The sequence below is a fragment of the Bufo bufo genome, chromosome 9, assembly GCF_905171765.1.
Source record: "Bufo bufo chromosome 9, aBufBuf1.1, whole genome shotgun sequence".
NCBI classification, from domain to species: Eukaryota; Metazoa; Chordata; class Amphibia; order Anura; family Bufonidae; genus Bufo; species Bufo bufo.
In genome coordinates, this window is record NC_053397.1 from 40,666,360 (window position 1) to 40,690,579 (window position 24,220).

Here is a 24,220-nt window from a genome sequence, read left to right on the forward strand (position 1 = left end):
AGAGCAATTTTTCCACAAGGACCTTCTGGTATTGCACCATTTTTCTAGTCCTCTCCACCACAGGAATGAGAGATGAGAGGTTCTATTTGTAGCGGGGGTTGAGAAGGGTGAACAACCAGTAATCGGTGTTGGCCAAAATGCGTACAACGCGAGGGTCACGGGAAAGGCAGCATAACATAAACTCAGCCATGTGTGCCAGAGTCCAAATAGATAAGACTTCGCTGTCCTCATCAGGAGGATGACTCTCAATCTCCTCATCCTCTTCCTCCTCTTCGGCTCATCCACGCTGGACAGATGGAATAAACCAGCTTTGGGTACTACCCTCTGTAGCGGAGGCAACCGTCTCCTGCTCCTCCTCATCATCATCATCATCCAATTTGTGCTGAGAAGACAAACTGAGGGTGGTCTAGCTATCACCCTGTGTAATGTCTTCCCCCATTTCCACCTCTTCCACATGCAAAGCGTCCACCTTCATTGTGAGCAGCGAGCGTTTCAGTAGACACAGAAGTGGGATGGTTACGCAGATAATAGCAGCATCGCCCCTCACCATCTTTGTTGATTCCTCAAAGTAGGAAATTGAGGTAGGTTTTGAGAAACCGCTGAACCACTAAGTTTAGCACATGGGCTTGGCATGGTATGTGTGTGAGCTTGCCAAGCTCCAAAGCCACCACCAAATTCCGGCCATTATCAGACACAACCATGCCTGGTGCTGCAAGATGAGAATGGGGGAGTTGCAGCCACTAAAGTAGGTGGTGGCTGGAATCCTGATGGAAGTAGGGCTTGCTATCCTTGGCGTTGGTAGCACCTGTGCCATCCCAGGGTACAACTCGCTCCCGGCCTCCACAACGTTTATCCAGTGTGCCGTCAGGGAAATGTAGCATTCCTGGCCAAAAGCACTTGTCCATATGTCAGTGGACCTTCCCAATAACTGTGTTGTACTAGAGCTCTACTGGACCATAAGAGTCAAGTGAGCGTGTGGACCCAAGGCACAAGATCACAACCAGATGTTGAATATAGTAAGGTTTTATGGTCCAGTGGAGCTCCAGTACAATTGTTAAGCCGGTCGGTGGTCTGGCCCCCGCCAAAGGAGATTTCGGGCAGAACCGGCAGTACCAACCAGTCACCTGTAACTTGTCCAGTTGGCCTTCTTTGTGGTTGTACCCAAGATTGGTGCAACCTGAGCAGGTGAGCATAATTAACTCACCTGTGTTTGAAGGACATTATTTATTTGACATACTCACCCTATGAGCGCCTTTCTCTCCTTGTGGCCATCACTTGCAATAACTGCGTTGGTCAGAGCGCGGGTGATGTTACGGGACACATGCTGGTGTAAGGCGGGGACGGCACACCAGGAAAAATAGTGGCGGCTGGGGACTGAGTAACGAGGGACAGCTGTTGCCATCAGGCTGCGGAAAGTCTCAGTGCCCACAAGCCTTAATGGCAACATTTCCAGGGCTAGCAATTTGGAAAGGTGTGCATTTAGTGCTATGGCCTGTGGGTGGGTGGCTGGGAATTTGCACTTTTGTTCAAAGGCCTGGGGTATGGACATCAGTACGCTGTGCTGGGACACAGAAGTGGATGTGCTAGCTGATGGTGCTTGTGAAGGTCCATGTGCAGGGCGGGCGGCATCCGGCCTGCGTCTTGGACAGGGGATTAGCCAGCATGTAACACAGGGGAAGAGGAGGCAGTGGTGTGACCCGCACACACTGATTGTGGCCCAGGCATTCGGCCCACCTATTAGGGTGCTTTGATGCCATGTGGCGGATCATGCTGGTGTTGGTGAGGTTGCTAGTGTTCACGCCCCTGCTCATTTTGGTACGGCACAGGTTGAAAATGACAATTCTTTTCTCAAAAAAGGGCCAAACTACTGAACACTTTCCACTTGGCAAGGGAGATTGCAACAAGAGGGTGCTCCGGGGAACAGTTGCGGGCCTGTTTGGTGTGGCCCACCTTCTCCCTTTTGCCACCCCACTGCCTCTTCCAGCCTGTTGCAGTGCTGCTGATCCCTCCCCTTTGTACTGCTGTCCTCGCTCGGCTTGCCACCTTTCCAGGTTGGGTCAGTGATTTCATCGTCCACCACCTCCTCTTCCACTTCCTCACTCTGGTCATCCTCCTGACTTGTTGACCTAACAAGAACCTCACTTATTGACAACTGTGTTTCATCCTCATCATCAACCTCTTGAGACACTAATTGCCATTGACTTATTGGCAACTGTGTCTCATCATTATCATCCACCTTTTGAAACACTAATTGCCGTTCTCCACCGTCATCTTCTTCTGACTACGAATGTTGAAGAGTTTGGGAATCAGTGCACAAGACCTCCTCATTTCCCTCTTCAAGCTGGCTTGGCGAGAGGCCCAAATCACGGAATGGCATTGAAAATAGCTCCTCGGAATATCCAAGTGTGGGATCACTTGTTTGCCAAGACTCTCCATAGTGGGAGGAAGGAGGATCAGGGTGAGGATTCTGTTGACCAGACTCTGTTGGCTACTGAGACTGGACTTTGTGGAAGACAGGGTGGTGCTTAACTGACTGGAAGCATTATCTGCTGCAATCCAATTGACCACCTGGTCGCACTGGTGTGACTTTGAGAGTGGTGTCCTGCGCTGCCCTGCAAACTGGGACATGAAGCTAGGTATCAGGGATGAGTGTGTTTATTGTGCTCTGGCAGCAGGTACAGTTTCAACGCGCCCAGGGCCACGGCCTCTGCATGCTCCATCAGCAGCATGGCCACTTCCCCATCCCTTACTGCTCGCCTTTAGCATATTAAATGGAATATATGCTTGCAAGTATGTCACATGTACAGTAGCGCAGGTTTTGTAAGTGTATGTGCAAATAAATTACACTGAATTTCACAGATATTTAGGATGCGCAAACGTTATACAGGAGATGTAGCCCAGGTAATATCGCTGTCACCAGCGGCTAAGAAAAATTACACTGAATGTCACAGATATTTAGGATGCGCAAACGTTATACAGGAGTTGTAGCGCAGGTAATGTTGATGTCACCAGCGGGTAAGAAAAAATTACACTGAATGTCACAGATATTTAAGATGCGCAAACGTTATACAGGAAATGTAGCGCAGATAATGTCGCTGTCAGCAGGGGCCAAACAATTGCGCTGAATGTCACAGATATTTAGGATGCGCAAATGTAACACAACAGATGTAGCAGAGGTTGTGTCACTGTCAGCAGCGGCCAAACAATTGCACGCAATTTAGCGCAGGTTGCGCTAATAATATATATTTCAGCCAGATAAAACAATAGTCCTTAAAAGGACTTTTGGGTCTCTAACACCTTTCAACACTAAACCCTGCCTAAAAAAATAATAATTCCTGTCCCTACACTATCTGTCCCCTCTGCTGCAGCTCGCCCAGACTAAGACTGAGCCGAACCACTATATAGCACCCGATAACGCGTTCCGGCCAGCCAATCACTGTAATGCCAGTAACCTACATGGCTGCGGCATAACAGTGAGTGCCAGTACTTCCCCCACGTTTATTGGCTGCGATGCTTGAGTCAAAATGGTGTTCGGCCAAGCATGCTCGCCCAACACTATTTATTACATAAATGGCACAAAGTGAAAGCACCAAGTCACATAATTAGCAAAACGGTTAACCCTTTGTGACTGAACGGCTCAATATAAAAAAAAAAAGGCCAATTGAAAATATGATTTTAAAGGGAACCTGTCACCAGTTTTATGGTGTCCTAACTAAGGGCAACATAAATAAGTGACTGATTCTCTTAGCACAATGCTGGGTCACTTTCTTTAATTGACCCAGTCAATCTGCCAACATCTTGTATTGAAAAGCTCCAGCTCATATTGATGAGTCCTGAATATTCATGAGCTTCTGACTATTCCCGCCCACCTGCTGCTGAATGACAGTTTGTTTCCATATGAATCAGCAGCAGGTGGGCAGGGGAGTGGCTATAGCTCTGAATTTAAAAAACGCTGGACTCACTGACATCACGCTGGACTCAAATCAGCTCATTAACATGCGGCATGTGGCATCTTTGTGTGTATATTATGAGGTAACCATCTGTCACACCAGTAAGTGAATACATCTAAGGCACTTTTTAGTAGTTAATGATTGTATATAATTAGTTTGATTATAATCAAATATCCACATGACAGGTTCCCTTTAGGCAAAAAATGAGTAAAATGCAACCATAAACAAAAATTTCCTCCGAAGGTCTACATGGCTTGTAAAATTTATAGAAATGTTATAGTAATCGTTTGGTTTCCTTCCTCTAGGATAACCCTTTATGACTACCAAGCCATGTGCAGAGCAAATAAGGAGAGCAGTGACTGCGCCCACAGCCTGCTCGATGTAAGTATATCTTATGTACCTAGTGATTTCCCAACCATATACTACTCCATTATACTCTGATTAGCATATACAAGTTACACAGCAAAAGTGGATTGGACCAAACAAGCCCCCTCCCTCCAATGGGCTTACTAGCAGCCACATAGCCTGCCTCTGTGAACCAGTGATAGGACACCCTTTATAAGAAGTATATACTTCACAGTAACATGGCCATATTGAAACAGTTCAGATTAACAGAGTATAATAGAGTATCAACCTACAAAAAAAACTGAGACTAGACAGGGTTCAAATTACAAACATACTTTATTAAATATACATTTATTAGAATAAAAGAGACATAACATACCAAATGTAAGGTGCGGTCTACCCCTGAGGAAAAAGTATGTGAAGAATACACATATATATGTGAGGGACAAGGACAAGGATCATGTGGATCTTATTTACCAACAATATAGAACCATGGTTGGTATGTAGTCTCCAGCATATAGGAGGTTAAAGTGCATGTGCAAATATCCAAAAAATTTGGTTTTCTCATATGCCAAAAATATGTATATATATCCCCAAACGGGGATTGTATACTTATCAAAGGAACACCTCAGAAGCTATAAATGCAAAGGTCCAGTCAAGGAGACTATGAGTTAACAATAATAACAAACTATATCATATACATACAGAGTTGGGAGAACAAAAATTACACAGACCCTAATATGCTAATAATGCTAAAGTGCATGTTCAATCAGAAACTAATCCCTCAAATCATATCACATAAATGTCCCATAACAGGGAGATTCCTCAGGAAAGCCTCACACCCCGTTGCGCGTTTCGGCGATACCTTCCTCTGGGGGGCGCGGCTCTCCTTGCAAATGTGCTATCTTATAAAATACCAAGCTCACCTGAATCAGATAAATTATAAATGCGCGTCTACTCGCACACCTTGTGGGGATCAACACCACTACGTTCAACAAATTAGGCTTTTCATCAAAAGTACAGCCAGTACATCCAAATCGCAGCCGGGTCAAGCAGTCATAGCACATTCTGACAGTGTTACCTCACACTGTCTGCCTTTCCTCCAGACTGAGACACACCTAAGATCCAGCAGCAGGATTAAATAGGATCCCTGGACATGAGCATGCCTTCAAGTCCCGGACTGGAACCTGGGGAACAGGCACCCACCCAACACATTGCCTGTTCCCAGTAAAAGCCCGCCCTGAACTAGCTGAACCAACTACACTATCTATTTTCTGTGTCCACCAGCTAACTTAGTGGACACCTAGACTAGGGCTTTTACTCCACCAAGGCCTGGCACCTTGGTGGCACATTCCTGGTAAGCAAGCCGCTTTAGAATGCTTCCTGCAACATTCTAGGTGATACATATCTCCCCTCATAGATGACTCCTGTTACCGCCTTACATTATCCCCCTTTTTTCAAACTTGTGGGGGTGAACACATGCCATACAGTGGACTCTGGACAGGGCGTCCGCATTCCCCTGCAGCATCCCTGACCTGTGTTCCACTGTAAACTTAAAATTTTGCATGGAGAGGAACCATCTGGTGAGCCGAGTATTCCTTTCCTTCGCCTGACTCATCCACGTGAGAGGTGAATGATCGGTCACCAGGCGGAACGTCCTCCCCAGCAGATAATAGCGTAGCGATTCAAGGGCGCATTTGATGGCGAGACACTCTCTCTCCACTACACTATACCTAGATTCGGCTGGCGTTAGTTTGCAGCTCAGGAAACTAACGGTATGCTCCTCCCCGTTAACCTCCTGAGACAGTACAGCACCTAGACCTATTTCAGAGGCATCTGTCTGTACAATAAACTCTTTATTGAAGTTGGGTGTAACTAGGACCGAGGTCCCACACAACACCGACTTCAATGACATGAAGGCCTCCTCTGCCTGAACACTCCAGCGGACCATCACAGACTTCCGTCCTTTCAGGAGGTCCGTTAATGGAGAAGACAATGTGGCAAAATTGGGAATAAACCTCCGGTAATATCCCACTAACCCTAAAAATGCTTTTACCTGCCTGGTCGTAAGGGGTCTGGGCCAGTTCTGTATGGCTTCTATTTTATTTACCTGGGGTTTAATGACTCCCCGTCCAATTACATACCCCAGGTAACGAGCTTCTTCCAACCCTATTGTACATTTCTTTGGGTTGGTGGTCAACCCCGCTTTCCGGAGAGAGTCTACCACCGCCTGCACCTTGGGTAAGTGACTCTCCCAGTCAGTGCTAAACACTACTATATCATCCAGATAGGCCGAAGCATACTGACGATGGGGCTGGAGGATGATATCCATTAACCGTTGGAAGGTGGCCGGAGCGCCATGTAAGTCAAAGGGCAACACCTTATACTGAAACAGCCCTTCGGGAGTGACAAAGACAGTTTTCTCCTTTGCAGCCTCCATTAAGGGAACCTGCCAGTACCTTTTGTGAGGTCCAAGACCGAAAAGTATCGTGCTTGCCCTAATTATTTCATCGACCCGAGGCATGGGGTAGGCGTCAAACTTTGATACTTCATTGAGCTTCCGGAAGTCGTTACAGAATCGTAACGTTTCGTCTGGTTTTGGTATAAGGACTATTGGACTAGCCCACTCACTCCAAGACTCTTCATGACCCCTAGTCGCAACATCAACTTCACTTCCTCAGAGATGGCTTGTCGCCGAGCCTCAGGCACCCGATATGGCTTTAAGCGAACTTTGACCTGGGGCTCGGTGACAATGTCATGTCGGACTATGGAGGTGCGTCCAGGAAGTTCGGAGAATACATTCCTATTCCGACTCACAAACTCTCTGACCTCCTGAACCTGTTTAGTAGACAGGCCATCTGCTATCTTCACCGCAGAAGAGGCTTTCTCCTGGATCACTGGTGGCCCCAGAGTCTTCCCCGCAGTCAAGACAGAGAGTGGGCTGTTCCCAAACTGACTCTCCCTATCTCTCCAGGGCTTTAGTAAGTTAACATGGTATACCTGCTCTGGCTTTCGCCGACCCTGCTGGTATACCGTGTAGTTTACTGATCCTACTTTCTCCATCACTTCGTAGGGTCCCTGCCACCTAGCAAGGAATGTACTGTCGACTGTGGGCACAAGTACCAGTACCCGGTCGCCCGGGTTAAAAGTCCTTACCTGGGCGGCCAGGTTGTATACCCGACTCTGGGCCAGTTGTGCTGCCTCCATATGCTCCCGGACAATCGGCAGAACTGTCCCTATTCTTTCTTGCATTTTCTCTATGTGTTCGATAACACTCTTGTGTTGGGTGGGCTGTTGCTCCCATGCTTCTTTAGCTACGTCAAGCAACCCCCGAGGATGTCTGCCGTACAATAGTTCAAAGGGCGATAACCCAGTGGAGGCCTGCACAGCGAATAATACATACGGCAGTAAAAGATCCCAGTCCTTCCCATCTTTGGACATGGCTTTCTTGAGCATGGTCTTTAAAGTTTTATTAAACCTTTCCACAACTCCGTCTGTTTGGGGATGTAAACAGACGTGTGTAAGTGTTTAACATTTAACAGTCGGCAGAGCTCCTTCATGACCTTTGACATGAAGGGAGTCCCCTGGTCTGTCAAGATTTCCTTAGGTATCCCTACCTGAGAGAACATGCCCATTAATTATTTGGCTATAAGCTTAGCCGATGTATGGCGCAGTGGAATTGCCTCAGGATATCTGGTAGTGTAATCTAAGACCACTAAGATATGCTGGTGACCTCTGGCCGACTTATTTATGGGGCCTACCAGATCCATGGCTATCCTTTAAAATGGTACCTCTATGATTGGCATAGGTACCAATGGGCTACGGTAATGGGGCTGGGGGCTGGTTATCTGACACACAGGACAGGACTGACAGAACCTCTTAACCTCCTCATATATCCCAGGCCAAAAAAACGCTGCAATATTCGCTCTTGGGTCGTTTTCACCCCCAGATGACCTCCCAGTACATGCGTGTGGGCCAAGTCTAGCACCATCCGGCGGTAAGGCTTGGGCACCACCAGCTGCTCTATTACCTGTTGTTGCACCTTATCCACCCTGTACAATAGGTCTTGGTTAAAAGCCAGGTGGGCAAACACAGATTCTGCTTCTGGGTACTGAGCCACACCATTGATTACGGTTACCCCTTCTCTCGCCCGCATCAATGTAGGATCCTAGAGCTGGGCTGTCCCGAACGTTTCTCGGGACACCTCCAGGTCCCGGATGGATGGGGTCTCTACCGTCTCACCAGCCAACACCTCTAGGGGAAACCTATCAGGATTACACTCTATATCTGTGGTGGTGACCCCTATGGCTGGTACCCCAGCATCGAGGACATCAGGTTCAGGGTCCGGACAGTTTCCCCCCTAAGAGAATGCATACCATTCTTCCACAGTGTCCAGAACATGGGTAAATCTCTTCCCAAAATGGCGTCATAAGGGAGATGTCGCCCCACCCCGACAACATGTTGTACTTCCCTGCCTGATGCGGACAGGGTAACCCTCATTGTGGGATACTCCCGGGGGTCTCCATGGATACAGACTATGGCTATTTTCTGATTTCCTGGTATTTCTTCTGCAATCAGTGACTCATGCAGAAGGGTTACCAGGCTCCCAGAATCCAGCAGTGCCTTGACCGGGTACCCATTAACAGAAACCTGGCACAAGGAAGGCATATCAGCGGCCAGCAGAGGGTCAGCAATACACACAGGTCGTGCATAGAACGAGGACCCGCAGTCCATGGGTTCAGAAGTCATAGGGCAGTTAGCCGCAACATGTCCCGGGCCTTGGCAGCGCCAGCACCGAATCACAGTGGCCTCGCGGGTACCTGGGACTCGCCTCACAGGAGTTTTGATAGCGTTCCTCCCCATAGAAGGCCGGGCCCTTGTTCCAGGCTCCCTAGGCTGGGAGGTGGGCTGGCGTGTCTCTCTCAACTGAGCAGAGTCCCGCATCAAGTCCTGGGTCGCCATATACCGCTCGACCAGGTTAACCAACTGATCAAGGTTGCCTGGGTCTCCTTGGCCCACCCAGCACTGTATGGCCCTCAGCAGCGTGCGCACAAAACGGTCCACTACCACCCGCTCAATCATTTGTGAGGGACTCAAGGTCTCCGGCTGGAGCCACTTCTTCACCAGGTGCAGCAAGTCATATGCCTCAGACCTGGCGGGCCGGGTCTCTGAAAAAACCCACTGGTACACCCTTTGTGCGCGCACATACGTGTTAACCCCCATCCAAGCCAAGACCTCACCTTTAAGTTTCTCATATTCCTGGGCGTCCTCAAGACTAAGGTCAAACTAGGCTTTCTGGGCGTCTCCTACCAAGAACAGTGCCACCACCTCAGCCCACTATTCAGACGGCAGGTTTTCCTGCTCCGCCGTCCTTTTAAATACCGCGAGGAATGCCTCCCCGTCGTCCTCGTTTCTCAGCGCTGACCAGACTTTATCTCTGGCAGCAGACGGATACGGGGTCACTGCAGGTGAGGTTCCTTGCTGGGATGCTCGTACGGTCTCTTGCATGGCCGCCACCTGTTGAATCAACAGGCTGTTTGTCTGTTGTTGCTTGGCGTTTGCTGCTTGCTGTTGTGCATTGCACTTGGCTTGTTGGGCATTAGCCCGGACGAGCTGCTGTAGTATTGCCTCCATTTGATCCGCTGTCTTATGGCAAAACAGCTGACTTTATGAAGGACATGCACAATATTGTTTGCCTCACTGGTCACTTGCCCGCATCCGACACCACTTGTGGGGAACCGTGCTCACTTGACCAGTGTACAGAGGCAGGGACACCAAAACGTTCAACAAAAGTCCTTTTTATTTAGGCTTTTTCATCAAAAGTACAGCCAGTACATCCAGATCGCAGTCGGGTCAAGCAGTCTTAGCACACTCTGACAGTGTTACCTCACACTGTCTGCCTTTCCTCCAGACTAAGACGCACCTAAGATCCAGCAGCAGGATTAAATAGGATCCCTGGACATGAGCATGCCTCAAGTCCCGGACTGGAACCTGGGGAACAGGCACCCACCCAACACATTGCCTGTTCCCAGTAAAAGCCTGCCCTGAACTAGCTGAACCAGCTACACTATCTATTTTCTGTGTCCGCCAGCTAACTTAGTGGACACCTAGATTAGGGCTTTTACTCCACCAAGGCCGGGCACCTTGGTGGCACATTCCTGGTAAGCAAGCCACTTTAGAATGCTTCCTGCAACATTCTGGGTGACACATATCTCCCCTTTATAGATGACTCCTGTCACCGCCTCACAATATATATATATATATATATATATATATATATATATATAAAATGTAGATACATATTTTTGGCATATTAGAAAACACAATTTTGGGGATATTTGCACATGCACTTTAACCTCCTATATGCTGAAGGCTACATGCCAACTACGGTTCTATATAGTCGGTACATAAGATCCACATGATCCTTGTCCTTGTCCCTCGCATATATATGTGTATTCTTGACATGCTTTTTCCTCAGGGGTAGAATGCACTTTACATTTGATACAGATGTACCATGGTTAGCACTCCCGCAGTTAACTCAAATTTCTTAACTCATTTCATAATCTTGAGACAAAAGCCATTGAAAAGCAATTGAAGGTGTTTGCTTAGATTAGATAACCAAACTCAGAAATCTCTGAAAAAAGGAGTGCTAACCATGTTACATCGGTATGTTATGTCTCTTTTATTCTAATAAATGTATATTTAATAAAGTATGTTTGTAATTTGAAGCCTGTCTAGTCTCATCTTTTTTTGTTAATTGATATTTCATTATACTCTGTTAATCTGAACAGTTTCATTATGGCCATGTTACTGTGTATATACTTCTTATAAAGGGTGTCCTATCACTGGTTCACAGAGGCAGGCTATGTGGCTGCTAGTAAGCCCATTGGAAGGAGAGGGCCTCGGCTTGTTTGGTCCAATCCACTTTGCTATTGGATTTTTAGGTGCAGAACTCTTCTCTGCAAAGGAAATGCATTGTAAGCAAACAAGGGGTAAAGAAATGTATAGATGGGAACAATTGTAAGATTCTTTTCTATTGGATGGAAGCCCTGCACCATTGCTAATTTTGATATCGGACTTCCCCTCTTCTATACACGACACTGTTTCTTATCCATGGACTTTGTCCATGCTCATATGGCCCTTGTAGAAGGTTATCCACGAGGCAGGAGATAACTATTAGTTTGGCAAGGGTCCCTGTAGTGGTCATGAGGATGGGTACCCCTGGGTGCCCCCTGAAATGAATGGAGCGGCAGATCAAGCATGCACACTCCTGCCCTTGCTGCTTCATTCATCTCTACAAGAGTTAAGACATGGTCCGGTACAGCTCTCCACTATTTCTGGAAATCCCATGAAGATGAATGAAGTTGTAGTTGGCATGCCCAACCTGCAGCTTTGTTCATTTCAGAGGGCTCCGAGGTGTTCCAGGTCCTTGGTCTTGTGATCGGTGGGGTGGGCCCCTAACTGATCTAATAGTTATCCCCTCTCCAGTGGATAACAACCGGAATACCCCTTTCATTTTAGTAATAGACGTATCACAAAGTTTTAGCATTTCTAGCCCCTATTAAATGTGTACATCTCAGGCCACAAAGTATGTGCAGCCATCTGTGTAGGTGAGGAGAACACTTTAAAATTGTATGCTCTTCTTGTGTACAGATGAAAGACCATTTCTCCACATCATTACATATCTGCTCTTTTCCAGCCCTATCATGCCTTGTTTGCTGCTGTAAAATGGATAATGACAGAGCTTATCCTGTAAGTCTAATTTTGTCATTACAAGGCATGTGAACCCTGCACGCTCTAAGCATGTTTATTGCATCACACCAATTACAAACAGCGGCGAGCATGTACTTCCCACACGCACTAACTCTAGTATAGTCTTCTTAATGTGGACAGATACAAGGAAATACATGGATTGTGGTTACAGTTTTGTGGTGGATAATGGGCATCTGCTGCCTGGGTGGGCCTCCTTCGATACATCAAACCTTCTAGATGATTCATCTTGTTACTTTGTGATTTCATGTTCTGTGAAATAGTTTCTTAGATGCTCATGTCAGTCTTAAGACGAGCTGTCAGGTGTTGGTGAGATGTAGGCTTTGTGCTGTCGGACAGCATACAATTTTGCTGTTTTCAATAGTACAAATGTTTTACGTGAGGCTTTTATTTCTAGAATATTTCACTTTTAAGATAACTATCGAGACGATGGACAGTATTCTTTTGATATCTTCTCCAAATATGTACCTTGGCTGAGGATTTTTGAAGGTGGCCATACACATTATATAGAAGTAGGTCTATTGTTGAATGAACGAACACTTGGTGAATGTTTGTTCCCCCGATGCAGTCATACATGTTTCAATTCATACTGACCATTACAGTCATTCACACAATGACAATGGGTGCACAATTCTTATCGGGAACCCACATTCATGGAGAGGTAATTCATTTCATCAGTTAATGAGATCACTAGTTGTTAAATTTTACATGGCTAATTAGTATTTTTGCTGAAACAGTCTGCTTTGAACAAATTTAGACTAAAATATGTGTGACCACCTTAAAGGAGTTTTCTGGGTCCTCTATGTTGAGGACTATCCTCAGGATAGATCATCAATATGTGATAGGTGAAGGATAAAATCCTGACAGCCCCGACGGTCAGTTGTTTGAAGAGACTGAGGGGCTTGGGTGAGCACCACTGCCTTCTCTGCTTACCAAGCACAGCGCCATTCATTGTATAGTGTCTGTGTCCGGTATTGCATGGGTCTGCGCAGCAACTAGGCCATGTGACCGATGAACGTGACATCACTGTCACCAGAGCAGTGCAGCCTCTTCAAACAGCTGATCGTAGGGGTGCCAGGAGTCTGATCCCCATCAAGCAGATATTCATGACCTATCCTGAGGATAGGCCATCAACATAAAAAGACCTGAAAAAAACATTTAAATCAGGTGGAGAATTGATAGCAGAAGATAATGTACTAATGTCTCCTTAAGTTGGAGTCAACACTAGAGTACAGTTGGTGGACAGGTGGATCCTTCAGGGATATTTTCCCATATATTTTTGATTTTCAGAAAGTCCACAAGTATACCATGCCATATGTCTTGTTATACCAGATGACTCTAGTCCAAACTACATAGAGTAAGCAAGCTGAGCTACAGTCTGTGCAATGGATTTTAGAGTGTGGTCTTCATAAACTTTTGGATTTTGTCTTGTGTGCCTTAGCATTTTATCTTTGAGCCATATAACTACACTGAGAATGTTTCTATTCTTGTGGGTGCTTCAAAGGGGATTTCCACCCAAAATTATCTTCTAATATGGAAGATAATGAAGGAAAAAAATGTGAATAACATTGACAGGAGTCAAGCACTCTAAAATAAAAGAGGCTTTTGCCTTCTGTAGAGCTTGCACCCTTTTTGGCGATACCCAAGGATTTTATTCACTCAGAATTTCCAAGACAACAGCCACCATATCACAGCATTGATGTTTAGGCCTAAGTGCAACCATGTATTATGCAACTGCAACTAGTAGATCAAAGGTGTCAGGAACAGATCATATATCTTCTTACTTCCTCAGATTCCTGGTGGAGTTCAATCTATGCAGTTGGTGGAACTCAGGCCATTCTGTGAAAGGTAAGACTTTGGTGTCTTTTTTGTTGTTTTCCTATATACAAATGAGGGAGAACTATAAAAGAGCTTGAACAAGAGGGATCACTATTTAGTAAGGGACAGTAAGAGATGGATCTTCCTTTTTATCGAAAAAAATTTGAGTCCCTTTAGGAGACTTTTTTTTTTAGGCAGGTCATTTCTGAGACCTTCTGGAACCTGGGAGCTACCTACAGACTACATCTTCTGAGAAGATTGTATCTTCTCAGACATTTTTTATCTGCCTGGGTTCTCTTATATTCAAATGTTTTTTCCAAGAGTTAGATGAATGTCAAAAAGCCCATCCTGGTGGCCTTTTAGAAAATACAGGGGATCTGTCAGCTTGATATGCTGGCCTATGTAATGCCAATAGGTAATCACAGCATGTCATAGTGAATGTAGGGGGCAGAGCATGCCATGGTTGACCACAGTGGTCATGATACATGTCAAAGTTGAAGTAACATCATTAAATTTTATTGTGAATGCATGATCACCCAAGATGATGGCAGAGTGGTACTGAATTCTTAAAGTGGGTTTCTGGAACTTTGATATTGGCCTATACTTAGGATAGGCCATCAATATCATGACCAGTCATCTGATTAAAGGGGCCACGACGCTCCTGCATCATTGTTTACTAGGCATAGTTCTGTAAATGTTGTAGTGGCTGTGCGTGGTATTGCAGCTCAGTGCAATTCACCTGAATGGGACTAATGTGCAAAGAGCTGCCATAGCAGTCACAACCAGTGCAAATGCATGGAGCTGTTCCTGTTCACAGGGGATACAAGTGTTGTGGCCCCTTCAATCAGCTGATCCATGGGGATTCTGGGAGTCAGGCCCTCACCTAAAACAAGGATAAGCCATCCATATAAAGATCCCAGAAGATGCCTTTAAGGTGAGTAGAGTAGCCTTTACTATCATAAGGAACCATTTTTTTTATTTTATTTGATTACTAGTGTAATCCACATTCATGTATTCTATGTTTTGCCATGATAGATACCAGTTTTCAGAATATGAAATGGAAGAATAGTCCAATGCTGGACTATTCTTCCATATCTTAGGTGGGACTTGTAACCCTTTCCCAGCACTTCCCTTTATTGGTCACTGAGCGCGACCAGAATTGATACCATTCTTCTTCTCAATTTAACAAATAGAAATATGAAACAGAAATCACAGACTGTGGCACGTTAAACGATAAATTAGGGGTCTATCCAAAAACAGACATTTTTGGCCAGACGACCATCGCAAGGCTGTGAGCGTTATTTCTGTAATAATTTGGAAACGACTTTTCCTGATTTGGTTGCTTGGCCTAGTAACTGGAAATCATCTTTTACTAATCCCTCGCCCGTCTACTCAAAGTTGTTCCTCAAATATTCGTAAAATGCATTTGTTCTGAAAAAGCCTGTTTCCCAATACATAAGAAATGTGGAACAGATGCCTTCAGAAAAGCACATTTTTAAAAGAGCTTCTCTAGCAAAGATTAGGTATTTCCATCATTTGCACTGCTAGAGGAAAGTCGAGCACATATAACATCTTAGACCTCAGTCCAATTCACCTCATATGTATTTCCAAGAAAAGAAAAGTAATTTGGAGCCCATTACTAAATACATTTACAGAAATGTGCCCCCTGCAGCACACATGCCATTTTTTTTGTGTTGCTGATAATTCTAATTGTTTTAAAGGAGTTTTACCTGAACAGATGGTTGAACTGTCTCTGCCCCATGTTAAACCCTGTGCACATCACGTTCTGAGATCTGCTTTCCATTATGTTTTTTTTTATCAAACGGTAGATTGGCTCTGAGAACAAAAAAAGGGAAATTTTTTAGCATGTACTCAGGGAATGCTTCACTTTCTCCTTTGTGCCACTATCTGGTCTTCCTTTTTGAAGTATGGTAGAGGCACAAGGGACCTTGCATGGTGGGCTAGCCTTCTTATTACAGCCAATGCTACACCCTCTATGTTGTGCAGTATTTATGGATGGTTACAATAGAAACTCACTCTTTATACTGCCTTTCATTGGAGCCTTACTTAAAGGGAGTATGTCAGCAGAAAATGTAATGTTACAACAGGCATAATGTCTTGCAGAACTAGCTCAGTTGAATCTAACGATACCTTCTACTTAGCAATTTGTTGCTACATTCTGGAGAAAACGTACTGTACTTTAAATCCATATGCAGATGAGCAGTTAAGTTTACTGAGGGCGGGCCCACATTTCTCCGTGCACCCTTGCTCTTCCTGCTTCCTCTGTTAGCCCCTCCCTCTTATTTGCCAAGACCAGGTGAGATGACTAACCTGGTCCTGTCAATCAGGAAGGAGAGGGAGAGGAAGCAGGAGGAGCAAGGGTTCAAAGAGTGGCCTGGGCCTGCCCTAGGTGCACAAAACTGCTCATTTGTATATGGATTAAAAGTACTTTTTCTCCAGAAAGTACTTTTTCACCAACAGATCTCTAAGTAGAAGGTATCGTAATTTTCAGCTAAGCTAGCCCTACAAGACATTATGCCTGTAGTAACACTGAATTGTCTGCTAAATGACTCCCTTTAAAATGTATTATCTCAAGCTGTAAATTATTAAAGGGGTTATCCCATCACTTACATTGTAGCTGTATGACTTCTTTGTCCTGTTGCTCTGTGTTTGAAAGTACTTGTCTATTTGCCATTCATGAACAGGAAAATAAGAATGAACAGTTCTCTTGTTCTATAAATTCTACCCAAAACATGCAGTAAAGTGCAATCATCAGTAAAACACTATCAATGTGATGCTTTAATATCCTCCATTAACTGCTAAAACAAGTGGACCTACTTTCGTCATACTTCTTCAGTGACCTTGTCAAGTGGACATGGGGTTGATCTATCCATCCTGCCAACCTTACTCCCCTAAGTCCAAGTACGGTCAATGTGAGCCAAAGGTGATATGGCAGTCCACACCACAGTCCCTAAAATATGTGATGTGTAACTGGAGTAAACAGCCTCTAATATAATGGACTCTCATGATATTACAATGTTCTAACACTGACATCAAGAGCATAACATTCATTAGAAGAAAGATTCTCTTTAAAGGGGTTGTCTGAGACTTCCATATTGATGGCCAAACCCTGATCGGTGGAGCCTCCCGGCATTCCCTCTGAATAGCAGTTTGAAGAGGCCACCACGCTCCAGTGAGCACTGAGAACTTTTCTACACCCGTGACATCACGCTGATTGGTCACATGACCTAGGCACAGCTCAGTCTCATTCAAGTAAATGGGGCTGAGCTGCAATACCAAGCACAGACACTATACAATGGAGGGTTCTGTGCTTGGTAAGCTGCAAGAAGGCCAATGCACTCAGCAGAGCCCCACAACCTCCTCAAACTGATGATCAGCAGGGGAGCGCCAGAAGTTCATGAATATGAGGACTCCCCGTTGCATGCTGTGTACAAAGCAGGGATTCTGTTCTATTCCAGTTTATGCTGCCCTTGATATCAGACAATTCTTTCCCAAATAAGTGCAATGGATATCTTAGTCTATAGTGTGGGCATTAGAGAATATATGTATTATTCTTAAGCCATTTTACATTCATGGATGCAATCTGCCTTAAGAAACTCTTAAAGGCTTGCATATTTTGTTAATGTCCTTTACTTTAATGAGTAACAAGTTCTGAACTTGGCCACTGTTATGTCGAGTAGGCTTAAACAGAAAGGAAATTGGCTGAAGTATAGCAAACAAAGGGACTTTGAAGTTTTCCATACATCATCTTGTCTCTTGAATTATCAATTGTTTTTTATACTCCTCATAACAGTTTCCGATCTTTTCGATGCATTCAAATGTCAGATGAGAAGTCTTGGGCACAAATTGCAACCAAACACATGTTTATGACCTTTTTAATATGAAAGATTATATGAAGAATGACATAAAGCCCTTAGACATTGTCCACCTTCAGTTGACATTGGGCAATTGGCCATAAATCTTTAACTAAATAAAAAGTGTGCCCTGAACTTTCCTGATTATTGGAGATCAAAGCGGTTGACCGTACCCAACAAGGAATCAGATCCTACACATCAATAAGAGTTTCTGAATCATTTGGTCGCGTTGAGTGCTTGAGTTGTCGATTTACGTCAAATCACGTACTAAGGAAGACCTGACATTCAGAACTTGTCATCTAGATTTCCCAAAAACTAACAGAAACTGTAATTTTAGCAACTCAAAGGACAACTCCAGGACTAATATTTACAGCTTCTTTATGATGAGTGAAGGCTTGGTATAGATACTCTATAGCAGGGATCAGCAACCTTCGGCACTCTAGCTACTGTGAAACTATAACTCCTAGCATACAAACATGCTCGGCTGCTCTTCTAACTCCCATGGAAGTGAATGTAACATTCTGGGAGTAGTAGGTTCTGAACAGCTGGAGTGCCAGAGGTTGCTGATCCCTGCTCTATAGGGTATTAGATTATACGGACTTGGAGAGTGTTTTAGTTATAAAGTACCTGGAAAGTCATTCTGTAGGTTGCACATTTTCTGTTAGTTTAAGGAGTAGATGGAAAAATTTTGATTTACTATTGTAATACCTGAAAGAGGTCACATGGTGGCAGAAGACAAAGCAAAATTCCTTTGAAGAACCTTCTATATTTTTTTATTCTTTTTTTTTTTCAGCTCAAAGGCTAAAGCAGACTCTGGAGCCCTGTGATACAGAATATCCAGCTTTTGTATCTGAGCGGACCATAAAGGAGACTACGGGCACCATTAACTGTGAAGACTGCACCAAGTAAGACTTTCAGCAACAGCTGCTTTTCAATAATATTAACAACTTGGCATTGCATCCCCATGCTTGGCTTTTTAACAAGTAACATGCCAACTCCTTAATTATGCAAGTCATTCCAAATTCTCACTTGCAAAATGTTTCCATCACCGGCCCCCAATTTTTTTTTCTTTACTAGGAATAGTAAAAAATTATGCCCTGTAAATGTGGTCAGCTCTGTAGCTGCATAATATCAAAAACATTTTCAACATACAGTGTATGATCACAAGAGAAAATAACAGAAAATCCGAACGGTTACTTATACCAACATACTTTCAAATTCTACAGTGATTGCGATGAAATAGATATGGATCAATCAACTTTCATGTTAATCCAATGTGTTCAAAGACCTTAACTCACCTCTGTGCCCCGGTGCCCATTGGCTTCTTCACCTCGTACATTAAACATACACTCATCACAGACTTAAAAACATCCTCTCTTGACCCCGTGGTTCTCCAAGTCCATGTATCTTTCTTCCCATTAAATCTAAACTAGTAAAACAGATTGTATGCAGGTTCTTGATTGAGTTCCTCAGTACATTATGCTTTTATAAGCTGCATTTGTAAAAATTAAACTCCACCATCTGGTATCTCACCTGAGAATTGTGCACAAACAGCAACATCTACCATATTTATCTGAATTTAGGAAGGATGGAAAACAAGTGTCAAAATATCGGCAGTACTTGATCCAGGAGACACCCTGCCGACAGGCAGAAGAAAGACACTGGCAAGTAACAATTTATAAAAAAACATTAAAAAAAAAAAACATAAAAAGTATGCTACGCGTTTCAGTGGTGGTCCTCCACCTTCATCAGGCAAGATGCTTGATGAAGGTTGCGAACCGCCACCGAAACGCATACCCTGCTTTTTATGCAATTTTTTTTATGCTTTTTAATAAATTGCTACTTACCTTGAAGTCCTCTGGTGCAGCACACTGTCTTTTCTTTGCCTCCCGGCAGAATGTCTCTTGGATCCAGTATCTTCTGGCCTCCTGCAGTGTCCAGTGTTGAGCGCAGCAGTCTGGTCATTCTCCCTGGCGTGGGAGCACTTAGCTGATTCCTAAGGTTGTGCCTATCCCTGTGCAATACTAACTGTTGGCTTTCCCACACCCCCTGAGGATATCACACAGGGAGCGCCCTCTCTCTCCTTTCTTAAAAAAAAAAAAATATTAGCAGTAGGAACATAGATGTTTGTGATACTGTCTATTACAATCCATGTTTTTAAAGGGATTCTCTCCTTTGGACAATCCCTACTTGTTAGTGGCGGCCCTTGACGATAAACAGATGACAAAGTGTTCCCTTGTTGGAACCAATTGTAATCAGCTGTAATCTGTGGGGGAACCCAGGAGTAAGTATTCAATATCCTTTCGGCGCCACTACAGGAACAATTAAGCATTACACAGTGGACAACTCAAAAGTCTAAGTGGGTAACACAGGACAGCTCCTTCAGAGCTGGAGGTGCTCTTTGTAACCACTCCCTGTTCTGGCCAAGAGATCAGGATCCTGAACTGAGGACTTCCGATAAGAATTCCCTAATAGGATATATGAAAATAGGTTTTCTAAACCTGCAAACCCCTTTAATCCAAAAATTAAACCACAGGCTAATTGTATTCAGGTTTTTATATGAATTTCACCATCAATTTCACAGCAGTAGGAGTCCTGAAAACAGCTGATTGTTGGACACCCAATGATCTGATATACAGGATGGGCCATTTATATGGATACACCTTAATAAAATGGGAATGGTTGGTGATATTAACTTCCTGTTTGTGGCACATTAGTATATGTGAGGGGGTAAACTTTTCAAGATGGGTGGTGACCATGGTGGCCATTTTGAAGTCGGCCATTTTGAATCCAACTTTAGTTTTTTCAATAGGAAGAGGGTCATTTGACACATCAAACTTATTGGGAATTTCATAAGAAAAACAATGGTGTGCTTGGTTTTAACGTAACTTTATTCTTTCATGAGTTATTTACAAGTTTCTGATCACTTATAAAATGTGTTCAATGTGCTGCCCATTGTGTTGAATTGTCAATGCAACCCTTTTCTCCCACTCTTCACACACTGATAGCAACACCGCAGGAAAAATGCTAGCACAGGCTTCCAGTATCCGTAGTTTCAGGTGCTGCACATCTCGTATCTTCACAGCATAGACGATTGCCTTCAGATGATACGAGATGTGCAGCACCTGAAACTACGGATACTGGAAGCCTGTGCTAGCATTTCTCCTGCGGTGTTGCTATCAGTGTGTGAAGAGTGGGAGAAAAGGGTTACATTGACAATCCAACACAATGGGCAGCACATTGAACACATTTTGTAAGTGGTCAGAAACTTGTAAATAACTCATAAAAGAATAAAGTTACGTTAAAACCAAGCAAACCATTGTTTTTCTTGTGTAATTCCCAATAAGTTTGATGTGTCAAATGACCCTCTTCCTATTGAAAAAACAAAAGTTGGATTCAAAATGGCCAACTTCAAAATGGCCGCCATGGTCACCACCCATCTTGAAAAGTTTCCCCCCTCACATATACTAATGTGCCACAAACAGGAAGTTAATATCACCAACCATTCCCATTTTATTAAGGTGTATCCATATAAATGGCCCACCCTGTAGATCATCTACACCAGGGGTGCACAACCTTTTTTGGTCTGGGGGCCGCTCTATTTCAAGGGCCTGCAAATAAAAAAAATGTTGATCAGCGCTCATTTGCATTGGCCTATTACACAAGCCAAAGCAAAGTGATTGGGGAGAAATGATCACTACCAATCATTCCACCTTCATTTAGTTATATTGATTATTGGTAGCCCATCCTTGATTATACAGGGAGATGTGCTGATGATTATCATACATCTGTCATCTTGATAAAATATGCAAATCAGCTGACAAACGAGCGATCAGCTGTTTATTGACTGATCAGCTGCACGATAATATCAGCCAGATATAAGATATGAGCGTATCTATGAGCACTTGTTCCCAGTAATTGTTCCAGATATCATGCTGCAGCATGGCCCCTGAAACGAGTTATACTTACCTGCTCCCCGCCGCTCCGGTCCTCTGCACTGCCCCCGCCGCCTCCATCTTCCGGTCCCCGCGCTGTTTACACCTGGCAGTGCATAGCCATGGTCACATGCACCTCTCCAGCCAATGACTGGCTTCAGCGGTAATGTGAACACAAGCAGCATGTCACTGCTGAAGCCACTCATTGACTGGAGCGGTGTATAACTATGCCCATGCACTGCCAGGTGTAAACAGTGCAAGGACAGGAAGATGGAGGCAGCGGGGGCAGGGCAGAGGACCGGAGCAGCGTAGAGCAGGTAAGTATGAATCTTTTGTTTCAGGGGCCATGCTGCAGGAACTTGTTGAAAAACATTTTCACTGGAAAAGTGGCGACATTTCCTTCCCATCATCAGAACGGCACTCACTGGTTATTAGCTGATCCTGCCCTGCAGCTACAGGCACCATGCAATAACCAGTAAGCACTTTACCTTACTAGTGGGGAAGGCGCTCATTGGTTAACCTTTTAATGACCAGGCTTGAAAAGACCTTAATAAACCAGACACTTTTATGTGATTTAGCAAACATGGTGCTTCAAACGGTTGTAACTATCTTATTTGTTGGACTACCAAAATAATTTTTGCAACAATTTTTTATGTGACACATAGGGCTTTCTAATTTATTTTTTAGTAGTAGTTTTATTGGGGGGAAGCTGTACATAACATTTTTAAAGAGTATTTTTTTTCGAACTACAGCTCTTTATTCTTTAAATATGCAAATTGACACCAAAATAAATTATTATAATTAGCTCCCTATTTTGTTTAGGCCATTTTATTTTATAATATGTGTACAGTCGTGGCCAAAAGTTTTGAGAATTACATAAATATTGGAAATTGGAAAAGTTGCTGCTTAAGTATTTATAATAGCAATTTGCATATACTATAGAATGTTATGAAGAGTGATCAGATAAATTGCATAGTCCTTCTTTGCCATGAAAATTAACTTAATCCCAAAAAAACCTTTCCACTGCATTTCATTACTGTCATTAAAGGACCTGCTGAGATCATTTCAGTAATCGTCTTGTTAACTCAGGTGAGAATGTTGACGAGCACAAGGCTGGAGATCATTATGTCAGGCTGATTGGGTTAAAATGGCAGACGTGACATGTTAAAAGGAGGGTGATGCTTGAAATCATTGTTCTTCCATTGTTAACCATGGTGACCTGCAAAGAAACGCGTGCAGCCATCATTGCGTTGCATAAAAATGGCTTCACAGGCAAGGATTTTGTGGCTACTAAGATTGCACCTCAATCAACAATTTATAGGATCATCAAGAAATTCAAGGAAAGAGGTTCAATTCTTGTTAAGAAGGCTTCAGGGCGTCCAAGAAAGTCCAGCAAGCGCCAGGATCGTCTCCTAAAGAGGATTCAGCTGCGGGATCGGAGTGCCACCAGTGCAGAGCTTGCTCAGGAATGGCAGCAGGCAGGTGTGAGCGCATCTGCACGCACAGTGAGGCGAAGACTTTTGGAAGATGGCCTGGTGTCAAGAAGGGCAGCAAAGAAGCCACTTCTCTCCAAAAAAAACATCAGGGACAGATTGATCTTCTGCAGAAAGTATGGTGAATGGACTGCTGAGGACTGGGGCAAAGTCATATTCTCCGATGAAGCCTCTTTCCGATTGTTTGGGGCATCTGGAAAAAGGCTTGTCCAGAGAAGAAAAGGTGAGCGCTACCATCAGTCCTGTGTCATGCCAACAGTAAAGCATCCTGAGACCATTCATGTGTGGGGTTGCTTCTCATCCAAGGGAGTGGGCTCACTCACAATTTTGCCCAAAAACACAGCCATGAATAAAGAATGGTACCAAAACACCCTCCAACAGCAACTTCTTCCAACAATCCAACAACAGTTTGGTGAAGAACAATGCATTTTCCAGCACGATGGAGCACCGTGCCATAAGGCAAAATTGATAACTAAGTGGCTCGGGGACCAAAACGTTTGGGTCCATGGCCTGGAAACTCCCCAGATCTAAATCCCATTGAGAACTTGTGGTCAATCCTCAAGAGGCGGGTGGACAAACAAAAAACCACTAATTCTGACAAACTCCAAGAAGTGATTATGAAAGAATGGGTTGCTATCAGTCAGGAATTGGCCCAGAAGTTGATTGAGAGCATGCCCAGTCGAATTGCAGAGGTCCTGAAAAAGAAGGGTTAACACTGCAAATACTGACTCTTTGCATAAATGTCATGTAATTGTTGATAAAAGCCTTTGAAACGTATGAAGTGCGTGTAATTATATTTCACTACATCACAGAAACAACTGAAACAAAGATCTAAAAGCAGTTTAGCAGCAAACTTTGTGAAAACTAATATTTGTGTCATTCTCAAAACTTTTGGCCACGACTGTAGTTTCACATGAATGGGGCGGTAATGGTGACGGTTTGAGTTGGTGTGGTAGTTTTTTCTTTTATGTATTTTATTATTTTTTATCTTTTTTTAACTTAATTTTGTAACATATTTATGCTATCTAATTTTT

At 44.0% G+C, this 24,220-nt stretch overlaps 1 protein-coding gene across 1 annotated transcript in view; it reads left to right on the forward strand.

Annotated features, from left to right (window-relative positions):
- The window catches only part of CACNA2D3 (calcium voltage-gated channel auxiliary subunit alpha2delta 3), a 959,782-nt gene that overhangs the window by 907,048 nt on the left and 28,514 nt on the right, over positions 1–24,220 (forward strand). Inside the window, exons 32-35 of the mRNA XM_040407724.1 lie at positions 4,256–4,331; positions 11,995–12,047; positions 13,858–13,913; positions 18,552–18,663. Coding sequence (XP_040263658.1) covers positions 4,256–4,331; positions 11,995–12,047; positions 13,858–13,913; positions 18,552–18,663 — 297 coding nt within the window. The remainder of the gene's footprint in view (positions 1–4,255; positions 4,332–11,994; positions 12,048–13,857; positions 13,914–18,551; positions 18,664–24,220) is intronic.